The sequence below is a fragment of the Pteronotus mesoamericanus genome, unplaced genomic scaffold (assembly GCF_021234165.1).
Source record: "Pteronotus mesoamericanus isolate MK-2021 breed Mesoamerican mustached bat unplaced genomic scaffold, CSHL_Meso_final contig_25, whole genome shotgun sequence".
NCBI lineage: Eukaryota > Metazoa > Chordata > Mammalia > Chiroptera > Mormoopidae > Pteronotus > Pteronotus mesoamericanus.
This window is the reverse complement of record NW_026555105.1, coordinates 15,674,433-15,687,538: the sequence shown is the minus strand read 5'-3', so window position 1 is coordinate 15,687,538 and position 13,106 is coordinate 15,674,433. Positions and strand designations below refer to the sequence as shown.

At 55.6% G+C, this 13,106-nt stretch overlaps 1 protein-coding gene across 1 annotated transcript in view; it reads left to right on the top strand.

The window, feature by feature from the left end:
* The window catches only part of VSTM2L (V-set and transmembrane domain containing 2 like), a 32,073-nt gene extending 21,566 nt beyond the window's left edge, over positions 1 to 10,507 (top strand). The window contains exons 3-4 of the mRNA XM_054573413.1: positions 536 to 586; positions 9,195 to 10,507. Coding sequence (XP_054429388.1) covers positions 536 to 586; positions 9,195 to 9,467 — 324 coding nt within the window. The 3' untranslated portion in view covers positions 9,468 to 10,507. The remainder of the gene's footprint in view (positions 1 to 535; positions 587 to 9,194) is intronic.
* The last annotated feature ends 2,599 nt before the right edge of the window (positions 10,508 to 13,106 follow it).

Sequence of the window (13,106 nt, the reverse complement as noted above, 5' to 3'; positions counted from 1 at the left end):
TCTCCTGCTCCTGGGAGCATCACCTCCCCAACGCACAGACTCAGAGGACCCTGGTGCCCAGAGAAAGCCCTGGGCAGAGTGGCCGGCCTTTGCGGGTGGATGCCTCTGCGGTCGGCGTGCAGGGAATAGCATGTGGGCAGGGCTGCGACAGTATCTGCTGCAGACACTCGCTCATGTGTGTGACCCACCTGAAAATGCAGCACATTCGCAGATAGACATGGGGGTACAGACACTCCTACAGACACACCAAGCAGGCTCACGCTTTTGCCTTCACACCTACCCGCCCCGTTTATCCCCACTACCCACGTAGCTAAATGCATAGCACACACAGCTTTATAGGCGCCTCCTTTATCTTCCTTTGCTCTGACTTACCCCACCCCCCGAATGGATACAGAGCTGAGGGACCTTCAACTCCAGACCCCAGGGCCCCCAGAGCGTCACCTGCCGTGGCTAGAATCTTAGCTGTTGTCTGAACCCCCACCCAGGGGTGCTAATGCCTTGTCTCTGCTTTCTCCGCCCCTTCTGCTCCCCACAGCTAAAAGCATCTCAGCAGGAAGACGCAGGGAAGGATGCGACCAAAATAAGTGTGAGTTCTGATAATGACTTCTCTCAAGAGCTCTAATGGAGGACACAGCTGTAATTTTGAAAAAAAAAAAAAAAAAAAATTTGGTCCAGTACAGCAGGGAGCTCAGGCGAGAAGACGGAGGAGAAGAAAAAAAAGAAGGGGAGGGGGCAGGAAATGGCTCTCATCTGTTTTTTAAAAGCCAGAGATTTTTCAAGTTCATTGGATGACAGACACAAAAAAATGACAGGGGGAGAGAAGACGCATTCTCTCCTGTCGGGAGCCAAGGCTGTGTGAGTCCCCGATGCTTCATGTCTGTCGCAGCAGCATTTTTTATTTGGGGAACCAACAGGGTCTAATGGGCCTGAGCCAGCCTTTTTCGGCCCATCATGACTGGCAGGGGCAGCATCGGTCACTTGGGTCCTCTGGCTCCTGGGGGTGAGGCGGGTGGGGCCACTGTGCCGAAAGTGTTTCAGCGCCGGTGGGGTCTTTATGCACTGACTCATTTTATCATCGCTGCACCTCTATAGGGGACGGTGAGCATTTGCCCATTTTACAGGTGGGGCAACTGAGGCTTGGAGACACGCTAGAGGTCACGGTGTGGCTGCGCTGGCCCAGGCTCTGTCTCTAGGCTACACTGGAGCCCAGAGAGGCGGGGGCGGGGCCCAGAGGGACGGACAGTTTTTGTGGCGGAGGGGCCTGGAAGAGGCAGACAACATTGAGAAAGGAGGCGAAAGGGACTGAGCCGAGGGGACGGCCTGTGGCCATGGAACCAGGCCGGGATTGTGGGGAGCATGTCAGCCTGGCAGGAAGCTGGGCGTCCACCACCAACACACTCAGAAAGTGCAGGTGCCTGCGGGCGGAGGAACACGTTTGTGTGGGGCGTGGCCTCCGGATTCACTGCTCTGCTGCTGCTGCTGCTTCCACAACTGTTCCAGGACTTGGGGCGCTCAGGACCCCAAAGCCGAATACACGCAGATGCACAGAGGAGCCACAGCAGCAGGCACAGTGCCGAGTGGGCATTGGGAGGCCTGAGATGCTGTGCCAGGCATTGGAGGCGGCAGAGCAGAGGCAGGGAGACCTGGGGCGAGGCTCCGCAGGTGCTCAGGCAGAGGCGGGCAGAGGAGACAGGAGGCCTTTGCAGCATCGTTTATGCTGTCTGCCCCAGGGCCTTGCAGAGCCGGGGGCTGGACGTGTGAGCCATTTCCAGTTTAGGGTGGCTACTGGTCCCTCCCCTTTCCATGCCCAATACCTCACCCTCACCCACTCTGCCAAGGGCACATTCCTACGTGATGTCCCATTTCTTGCTCAAACTCCCACCAGGTAAGCCCAGGCAGTTACATTTCCAGAGCCTAGCACAGAGCCAGGCAGGTAGAGATCTCTGTGTATATTTATACACCCTGTTCCTTGCCACGCTTTCTCCTATGCTTTTGTTTGGGGTTTAAGGAGCATCTCAGGCAAAGGAGAGAATAATCTAATTGATTTAGAGGATTAGAGTGTGAGGCTGCTGGGTCCCACGTGAGGGGAATGCGAAGATGCTAATTAGTTAAACAAAACAAACGGCTTGACATGATTGCGCAACCACCGCCCCACCCCCAGACCCTGTGATTCCTCTACCAGCCCGGGGGGGGGGGGGGGGGGGGGGGGGCTCCCAATCCAGTTAGGGTGCTCACAGTCCTAGACCCAGCCCCTCCTACAGGCAACGTCACACACATGACTGTTCTTAACTACACTAGTGGTTAGTTGGCCAGCACCTGTAAGCCCCGCCCACCCTGGTTCCCTGCAGTTCAAGATCATCTCAGGCTTCTCTCTGTCACCTGCAAGGCTCCAGCCTCCCTGCTCACCCTCTGGGCTGTCTCATCTTGCTGACCTGGCTCTCCTCCCCTGAGAGCCCTGCTGTCTTTCTGCCTTCCCACCCATCACCCACCATCACCCTGTGACTGAGGGCGCCCTTACTTTCCCTGGCTGGCTGCACGGTCCATTCCTGTGACTACTTGGTTCATGTCTGTTCCCCTGGAGACAGTGGGGCTGGGACTGTTACATTTCCAGAGCCTAGCACACTGCCTGGCACGCAGTAGGTGCCTAATAAAAACATGATCAAATGACCATCACATGGACATACACTCAGGCCAACGAGGGCATAAACAGATTTTGCCCAGACAGATTTTGACACATGGACATGCTAAGATGACATGCATCGCGTGCCCGTACATGTGGGTGTACAGGTGACGGGAAGGGGTGCAGAACTCGTGTGGGACTGTGGGACCTGTGGAACCCAGGCCACCTTCTGCAAGAGCCAACTGAGCCAAGCAGGAGTTCAGCCCATCGTCCCATGTCTTCTAGAAATCCCAGTTTCAGTGGAATATCCCCTGGTTTTAAACTGTTGGGCCCTAATTTCAGTTTTGGAAAGCACCGTGAAAGCCAAACAGTGCAGTCTACCGGCTGGGCAGCATTGAGGTTCTGGGGTAGGAAGCACAGTCAGCCTCCAGGGGCTGGGTGAGGGCCGCCATGGCAACCCTGGGGTGTTCCAGGGGGCCGGGACGGCGAGGACACACTGGGGCCGGCACCGAGTGTCCCAGGAGCCAGTCCTGGCTCCCACTCTGCCGCCTCCCTGCACCTCCTGTTCCCCATTCACTGTTGTCTAGCACCTCCATGGAAACACTTTGGAAACTGTAAAGTCCTGTAGGTTTGGCCTCTGAATGACAGTGGTTACTAGAGTGGAAACTTGACGTGAGTATGTAAATCACAAGACCGCTGTTCTCAGCGGACACAGGGGTCGGGGCAGTTAAAGAGGCTCAGCTTCTCTGTGGGAAATGGGGGTGGGACCAAGGGACACTTTGTGTGGGTGGGAGGACAGACACCTGTGATAAAATAGTGATAAGAATAATAAGAACAATGCAGCTAACATTTATTGAGTGCTTGCCACATGTCAGGAACCATGGTGAGCACTTTACATGGAGCATCTCATTTAACTGGGGGGGGCTGGGGAAGGACCCCGGCCTTAAAACCTCTCCCTTGGTAGTTTGTATATGCTGGAAGGTTCTACCATCAGGGCCTCATTCCTATGGCTCAGGCAGATTCTCCTGCTTATTGGCCATGGTCATGTTCTGGAAGTTTTTCTTTTGATCTAAATGAAGTTCTATGTTTTACAATTTAGGTTAATTTCCCCTTAACCAGTTTTGCAAGTAGAAATGGTTTCTAGCTTCCTAATTTTAAGACAAGGTGAAGTTCTCCACATATACCTTCTTTTCTAGGAGGCTCACCCACCTTCATCACCATTAGTCCCTCCTGAAGTCTCGCTGAAGTTGCTTGTCCTGTAAATTCAGTTCCCGTAACCTGCTTCAGTCTGAAAGAACCAAGGGCTCTGGCCCACTCATCCTAACCCCGCCTCCCCTCCAGCCAGACCCTAAAAGCCAGGTGCAGCCTAAGAGGCCCCAGGAAGCACACCATGGCCCCAGCCGGCATCTCCATAAAAGGCAGCTGCATCTACCAGATCAAGCGAGTGGCCCTGAAGGTCCAGCCCCTCCTGCCCTGCCTGGCTGCCCGCTACGTGTGCTGCACATGTGGATGCCGCATGGGTGGGGCCGGGGCCGGGGCAGGGGCGGGACCACTGGAGCGCTCCATGAAGTCTGCATCCTTCCCAAAGCATTATCGGGCCAAGTGGTGGGTCAGGGTTTTGTAGGATTTTATTTTCCACTATAGACATTTCTATCTTTTCTGGAAATTCCTACACTAACTTGCAACACACATAGGGCATTAAGTCCTGACGTCTGCAAGGAAGGCAAGGATCACGTGGAGGCAAAAATTGCTCCATCCACCCTGGGAATCCCTTGAAACATGCACAGAGCAGCCAGCCTGCAGTGGAGGGGTTGAGGGCCGTGAAGATGCCTCTGTGAAGGCCATGGTCACACACACCCAGGCCCTCAGGTGCTCCCAGGCAGCGTAGGAGGTGGCCGTTAACCCAATAATCACAAGATGAAAAGTCTAACGACACTGGTAACTATCAAAATGCAGAGCGCTGCCTCAGAGTCTGAGCCAGGAACAGGACCTGACCTAGGCTGGGGGGTCTGGAGGGCTTCCTGGAGGAGGTGCTATTTGAGGTGTGCACTGAAGTGCAGAGGAGTTGACTAGCAGTATGGGGAAATCCTCTGGGTGTGTGTTGGAGGAACTCCTGGAGGCTGGTGCGGCTGAAGGGAGGCAGGGATGAGACCCCAAAGTGCTCCCCCTCCTGACAACCACTTCAGGAAGCCGTGGAAGGAAGGATTCTAAGCTGGGGGCCTTTTGAAACTATCTGGCTGTCAGGGGAGAAGATGTCAGAAGAGGCCAGAGTGGCTCTGGGGACATCAGAGTGGTGGCCGGGGCGATGACCCCAAGGAGGGACGCTGGGGCCTCGCTCCGGCCAGCGCAGGAGGGGCTGGGCTCTGGAGAGACGCGGAGAGGCCGTGACATTTAGAGGCAAGATCAGTGGGGCTCAGAGACGGATTGTGGAAGCAGCACCGGGAATGGTGACTTCGGAGGGTCAGGCTAGTGTGCGGGAGGCTTCCTGGGGCCCAGACCAGGGGAGACCCTGAGTTGTGGTCTGAACAAGCCGACAGGCCAGTGGAGCGGCTGGGTGTTCCTGGCGGAAGCACGGGAGGGCGGAGCTCAGAGCAGGACCCGGCCTGGCGGGACCATCCGACCCCCGATCTCCACCCAGCACCACCCCCCCGGGGCCACCACAACACTCTCAGGCCTCGGCCATGAGGCCACAGTAGCAAAGGTCTGGTACCGGGGACAGATTGGCGGTGCACACCCTCCGATGGCCCCGGGGCCCCTGCTCTGCGGGGAAAGGCCCAGCCGCAGGCGAGCAGGGAGGAGGCTGAGCTTGGTCATGGTGTGGACTTGCCTTGTTTCTTTCAGCGTAATTAGGTGCTTAATTGCACCACCAGGGCCTGTCGATGCCTTGCCGACGTGATTATGATTTACAGGCAGGCTGCCGCGTGGGGGTCTCTTTTCCTGGCCTCTTCAGTCACAGTGGACTTCCGGGTCGCAGGGCTTTGCTGCCCAACCTGTGAATGACAGAACCCCAGAGGCCGCTTCTGCCCCTCCCGCCCCAGAAACGGGAGCAGGATGGCGAGGCCCCTCCCAGAGGCTGTCTCTGAGAAGGGCCGGAGCCTCTAAAGCAGGGAGGGTTGGGGGTGAATAGACAGACCCGAGGTTTCCTGGTGGTGGTGGGCTCCCCAGGGATGTGTTTCAGGCCTGGCTTCTGTCACCAGCTTGGGACCTTGGGCAAATCACTTCACCCCTCTGAGCCTCAGCTTCCTGACCCATACGAGGGGTATCCTAGGCGCGCTGCATCACGGGGTGATTGTGAGGTTTAAATGAGATGCGCACCCCATAAGCACTAGCGACCAGCACCACTATTACTGTTACTGTTTTTATTGTTTGCCTTCCCCGGAGAACACTTAAAGGCACAGATCACCGCCGCTGGGATGGAGCAGCACCGATGGGTCCTCCCACTTGGCCCTGTTAGAAACCAGCTGACTGTGGTGCTGCATTCAGGGGGGTGGGGGCTGGGTTCTCCAGGTGACCCTGAGCCTACGCGGCAAGTGCTGGGGTCCGGCTGGTTCACAGCTGCATCACCAGCGCCTACCTCCAAGCGGGCGCTTGATAAATGAATGTCGAATGAATGGATGATCTAGATAGACCAGGAAAACCAAGGCCAGGTGCTGTGACTTGTTGGGGCAGAGTCCCGCCTCCAGCACCTGCTGCAGCGCCCCCATCCCCCTCTTCCTCCCTGGGGTCGGGGGTGGGGGGGAGCTTTGGTTCCGAAAGCCACCTGTGTCTGCTGGCAGAGGGGTGGCAGGGTGGGAGGGAGCTGGGGGAAGGGGAGCCCGTCCAGGCCTCAGCGTCCTGGGGTTGGGCAGAGGGGTGGGCGAGGGTGGGCCACGCTCCACGCTCCCTCCCTAGGAGCGGCTGCTCCCAGCGCTTCGCATTATTACTCCATTAGCGCCTTGTAGGGTTGACAAATGAAGGATAATTAATATCCGTGAGGGAAACAGATGTTGAGGTAATTCATTCCCTGCTGCGCATTTGCAACAGCATCCCCTCGCTCCCTGAGAGCGTGGCAGGGCCACGGGACCTCTCCCTGCCCTTGGTCAGCGGTGGTGGAATCAGCAGGGCTGAAGGCCTCCAGCCGCGCCCCGCCCCTCCGCACCGGGAAGGGGCGCCCGCCCCCACACCAAGAGGGGCTACTGGAAGGGCTTCCTTCCGCTGCTTGCTGTTGGGAAGTTGTGCCTCTGTCCCACCTCGTGCCTCCTGCTGGACCCTAAGCCCATGTTTTCCTGCTTCATGGGGGATGATGAGCAGCCAGAAATGCTCAGGATGAGGGAGGGTGAGCCAGGCTCCCTACTGCGGCCACCTGCCCTCTTCCCTTCTTGGGCCTGGGAAGCACCCCCCACCCCCACGACGCTGCAGCTCCTGGTGGCCCTCTGGGGGCCTGTCACACCACAGCGAGGGACAGATTGCATGGAGTCCTGTCTGGGCTCAGTTCCTGGCTCTGCCACTCGTGGGCTCAGTGCCCATGGGGAAGTCACTCCTCTTCTGACGCCTGCGTGTCTCCACCTGTAAAGTGGGTATAATTGTGTGTGTGTGTGTGTGTGTGTGTTAGAAAGCATGACATCTGGGCACCACCTCATTTGGAAAGAGAAGGAACTCCAGTGAGCCCCTTCATTCCACAAATGTTTTTGTTATTATCGTTATTATAATTATTTTATTTACAGGGTACCAGGCCCTGTGGTGGTCACTAAGATGAACAAAGTAGATATTCCTGCCCTCATGGTTTTAGCCAGAGAGAGAAACAAGAATCAAGTCAACTGACAAATCAATTAAATGGTTCTCACGCTGTGATGACTGCTCTGAAGGAGATAAACAGGGTTGTGATGGAAGGCTTCTTGGAGGAGGTGATGTTGGGGAATGAATGGGAGTCGAATAGGTGAAAAGAGATGGAGAACAGCACCCAGGTAGAGAAACCAGCATGTGCAAAGGCCCTGCAAGAGAGAGAGCTGGACACTTGGGAGGAGTTGAGAAGGGACCAGGGAGGCCAGAGCAGACTGGGGAGATGGTTGGAAGTTACACACGTGGGAGTGCCCAGCACAAGCTCTGAAACAAATCTGCGGAGCGAAGGCACTCCTTGGAGAGCGGCCTTCTTCTCATCCTGGCCTCCTCACCGTCAGGGTGATCCGTAGGGGTGTCCCCCTCTAGGAGGTGGGGCTTGGCAAGGGTGGGCCAGCTGACTGTCTTCTCCCACCCCCCCAAGGGCAGAGGGGCCAGCAGGGCTCAGCACTGGGGCTCCAGGTCTGGAGCCCACCCAGCTCCCGCATGGGCCTGGGGAGTCCGTATGAGAGCAGGTGATCATTTCACTGGGAAGGGGGTCACCAGGCGGCAGCTGGGAACAGATCTCGGATGTTCTGTCTGGGGGTGGGGTAAGGGTGGGGGAGTAGGGGCTGCAGGAAGTGGTCAGGGAAGGAAGAAGGTCTAAGTAATATGGGGCCAAGGAAGTGTTTTCTAAGTCTTTCAATTTTGCAGTGTACACTCACAGGAAGTTGCAAAAATAGAGTCCCCTGTGTCCTTCATCTAGATTTCCCAGTGACATACCTAACTGTCCAACTGCTGTTTTTCTTTTAGTTGAAAAAACTCACAGAGGCTTTACGTTCATAGCAGACTTACCCAGATGTCCATCAGCAGATGGCCTGATAAACACATTGCAATGAACTCACCTGATGGAATACTACACAGCAATAGAAAGAACCAGTGGAGACATGTAACCAACATGGAGAAGCTCTCCGATATTTTGTTGTGTGAAACAAGCGGCACGTGAAAGAGTTAAAGGACAGGCTGAACTACCCTCCAGTGATAGAAGTTAGAGCAGTAGTTAACCCGACCGGCGAACAGTGAATGACGAGGGAGAGCCGCAAGGGTGCGCTCTGGAGGGTTATAAACGGCCCTGCCTGCTCTGCCTGCGGCTGCGCGGGGAACCACTTGAGTAACATTGTATCCAGTGTGCCCTTCGCTGTCCATAAGTTAAATTTTAATTTTAAAATAAAATTTAAAAACCTAAAGGAATAAACAAAAAGCCAAAGTACAAAGACAAAAAAAGAACTTGTTTTGTTCTCCACCCCCAGCAGACATGAGCAGTTATTAAAATCCTGATATATTTGTGACCACCCTTTATTTTTTAAAGAAAGAAAACTCACCTTGCAGTCCAGCCAGGTCCACAGCCCTCCCCTGGCCTCTGACATGAGGCCACTTCTTGTCTGTTTTAAACTTTCACACACACACAAGTCTCCAAAATCAGTAGAGAGTATCGTCACGTGTTTATGTACAGAAATGGCATCACACTGAGCTGCAACATGCCGGCTCTAGGCCCTTCTTTTTAACTGCTGTGCTGTATTCCATTGGATGAACTGACTTCCGCTAATTGACCTGTTCTGTTGATGGACGTTTAAAATGCTCCTACTACGTTGCTATTCAACTCCAAGTGCCCTCGCGGCAGTGTCTCTGGGGGCCCCGCCCTAGGAGTGGGCTCCCTCGCGGAGTGACTAGCCTTCCCTGCAGCCTGCCAGCCAGGCCACGGTCTCTCTGTCGCCCCCAGGTGGTCAAGGTGGTGGGCAGTAACATCTCCCACAAGCTGCGCCTGTCCCGGGTGAAGCCCACAGACGAAGGCACCTACGAGTGCCGCGTCATCGATTTCAGCGATGGCAAGGCCCGGCACCACAAGGTCAAGGCCTACCTGCGGGTGCAGCCCGGGGAGAACTCGGTCCTGCATCTGCCCGAAGCCGCGCCTGCCGCGCCCGCCCCGCCGCCGCCCAAGCCCGGCAAGGAGCTGCGGAAGCGATCCGTGGACGAGGAGGCCTGCAGCCTCTAGACTGATGCGTGCCCCGCCAGCTGCCCACCCCACGCCCCCACGGCTGTACAGAGTGCATGAGGAGCTGCTGGACCGCTGGGGACGGGACGGCCTGGGTCCAGCCGCCTCCCCATCCCCGAGACTGCCTGTGGCCACCACCTGGGCCCTCTGCCCACCACCCCGTTGCTCAGCATGTAAGCCCCGTTCAGCCCTTCCTTTTCAGATCCCTGTGGTGACCTGGCTTGGAGGAGGCAGCCCTGGGCACCCAGGGGACAACCACCCTGGACATGGGGGCGGGACACCGTGCTGGGGCCAGGCTGCCCCCTTCTGTCACCAGCTTCAGTGGCGTCCAGTGTTTCGCTTTGCTTGCTTGTCCCCCAATCCCGTCCCTAGCGGGGGCCTCCCAGCCTCACTCTCCCTCCCTCCTACCATTCCCCACTGGGCCCCCGGGGATGTGGACCACAACCCCTCCCCGAATGTGGACTTGAATCTTCTGAGCAGAGCTAGGGCCTCTCCCCTGGTGGAGAGATGGGGCGAGCCCTCCCAGGAGAGCCTTGCTCTGGGGCTGTGGACCCTGGGAGGAAAGGGAGACATCCCACTGCCTCCTGGAGGGGCATTCATGTTCAGCCTCCTTATACCTAAGAAACAGCTCCCTGCTCTGCCCTCCGGGGAGGTGGGGGCACCGGGAATCTCTGCCCCTTCACACAGAGGGCCTTACCCCTCAGCCCTCTGGCCCCACGCAGAGTTTTGCACCAGCAGGACCCCTCTGAGGGTCTTTGAGGCTCTCCCAGGAGCCCCCTCTGCTAGCTCCTACCAGCCCAGCCCCCTCCTGGGATCCACGCCAAGTCCACCCAAGGGCCTGGGGCTGTTGGGAGCCAAGGGACCCCAGTACCAATCCCCTCACAGTTCCCGATCGGGGGATACCCACCCCTGGTGATGTGTAAATATTTCTATTGGGCCCAACACTCCCTCAGAACTGGCTCAAACCTCTGGCCGCCCCTCAGCAATGCCCTGAGGGATGTGGGAGAGGCCAAGGGCTTTGCCCTGTATACATGATTCAATCCGTGACTACCAGCCAACCTGAATAAAGTGGTTTAAAATAACTCCTGGGCAGTGTCTTTTTGGGGCATTTGTGTCTGAGAACAGTGCAGGGGTTGGTGGGGAGTGGAAGGGGGCACATGGCCAGCCCGCCCCACGCCTCACTCAGCACCTTCTCGCGCCTGCTTCCTGCCCCCAACACAGAACAAGAGCCTCTGGAAGAGGGCAAAGGAAAACCAGCCTTTGTCCAGCACTTGAATTATTCTGAGAGTTGGAGGTAATCATATGCACAGAAGAATGCATAAACATGTTTACACTGTTTTGTGAATAAGTTATAAGGCAAGTGAGGGTAGGCCACTGCCGACCAACAGCATCCCCGGACAGAACCCCCAAGGCCAGCCCGCATGTCTCTCTGATCCTTAGCGCCCTCCTATCTTTTTGAACTTTATACCTGGAGTCGTACCATCTCTATTCTTGAGGCACCACTATATTTAAGACACTCATCCATGTTGTCATGTGTCTGTAATTTGTCCAGTTTTACTGCTGTATAATATTCCATTGCAGGAATAGGCTACAACTTAGGAACTCATGTATCCCTTCTACTGCGGACAAGAGTCTGCGCCCCCACCCGCGTGCTATTGCCAGCCGCAGTGCCACGAGCCTTCTAGTCCGTGCCTCCTGACTCTCAGGGTGGATTTGCCAGGTCGGAGGGTTAGGCACTCACTGCACCTTAGGGGTCTCAATTTCTCCCGTGAGGTGTCACCATCCCCTGTTACAGCGGAGGAAACAAGCTCGGAGAGGCTATATAGCTTGCCCAAGCGCACACGGCTGGCCTCCGCTCTGCCAGCCTGACCCTCCCTCACCCTCTTCCAGCGTCCCCTGGGCTTTGGACCCCCCGGGCTCGTCCCAGTGGAGGGTCCCACCCACCCGGGTAGTGCTGAGGATCTGCCTGAGGGTGTGTGGGTGCGGGGCTCTCAGGTCAAGCCCTGGTGGCCAGTGTGGCCAGCTGGCCCCTCCTCTGTGCAGAAACCATAGGTGCCACTTCTGCTGAGCCTGGGCAACTGCCTGTCTGGCGCTCTCCTGCCAGCCGGGCGGAAGGAGCCTCCCTCGAGGGCGGTGTCTGGGGACTGTCGCAATAGTGACTGATGCTGGGTGAGCACTAAGCGGGTCCCAGGCCTGTGCTGATCGCCACAGCATCCCTGAAGGGCGGTGTATATCCTCAGTTTCCAGATGAGGAAGCCGAGGTTCAGAGAAGAGTGGGTTAGAGGATGGATGGATGGATGAATGGATGAATGAGGAAATGAATAAGCCAGGCTAGGGCAGAGGCGAGGTGGACATTTAGTCCTGATTTAGTTTAAATATCCACGATCCTTTGAAAAGGCCACTTGCCTCAGAAAAGGCTTGTCCACTACCCACCCCAGGGTGTAAATCTAATTGAATCTAAGCTAGGGGCTCTTAACCTGGAGTTCACAGATCACACCAGACCAGGGTCATGGATGAAATACAGGGCGTTTGGAAACTTGCATGGGAGGAACAACTGCTTCTTTGTTTTCACGACCCTCCAACAGAAATTTAGCATTTCCTTCTATTATGAATGTAAGCAACAAACCGCAGTAACCTTAGCAGTGACTTGTGATTTGTCACTGATAGAAAGCACAAATATCTTCACATCACAAAACAGTTATTACAGGTGTCTCAGAATGTTGTTTACACTCATCACTACCTTCAAAATTATGATTGTTGTTAGATCTGCCTCTCGATTTCATTATTTAATGTGTTAATAAGGAAGCAAGTTTATTCCTGTATCACACTTTAAAAAATATATTTTGAAAGCTATATTTCACTGTAAGTGGTTTGTTGTGTAATCCTATCATTTTATTTTAAGCAGTTAAAACACTGTGCTGAGAAGGGTCCGTTGGTGTGGCCAGATTGTGGAAGGGCTCCGTGGTACAGACACTGCCGGTGAGCCGGCTCTGACCCGAGGCTAGCAATTCCCTTATCCCAGGCTGGGACTAGCTTCAGAAGTGTCATGTGACCTGGGGTGAGAAATTCACAACGAGATGCCAGAGGACATCTGCTGGAGGGGAGGGGAGTCCCTCCATGGAAAGGTTCCGTAAAGGAAGAGACAAGGAAGACATACTTACTCCCTCCTCTTCTTACTGTCCAAGCACCGAGACCTGGGAATTTCTTCCATCACTGGGCAGCCGTGAGAATAGCTGATTCAACTGAGATGCAGAAACGACTGATGGGAAAAGCCTGGGTCTTTGAGGATGCGGTTGACCTGGTGAATTAGCCAGAAATGGAAGTTCTCTACCTCCGGGCTCCCTAATCAATCAATAGACCCCTTATGATTTAGGCCCACTGGGTCACTTGCCATTTACTTGCGACCAAGAGCGCCGTCTCTAGTCCGCTATGCTAGCCGTGCCCCTGATGTTTTCCATACTTCGTCCTGTCATGGGGTGACCTGAGGAAGCAAGCCAGCCCCTCCTTCCACCTGACCCTCATGTGGATTTGTCAGGTCCTGGCTCCCTGGGGCTGAACATCTTCAGGCCCTTCAAATGGACTCAAAAGGCATGGCGTTGAAACCTTTATCTCCCTCTTGCACGTATGTCTGTCTAGGTC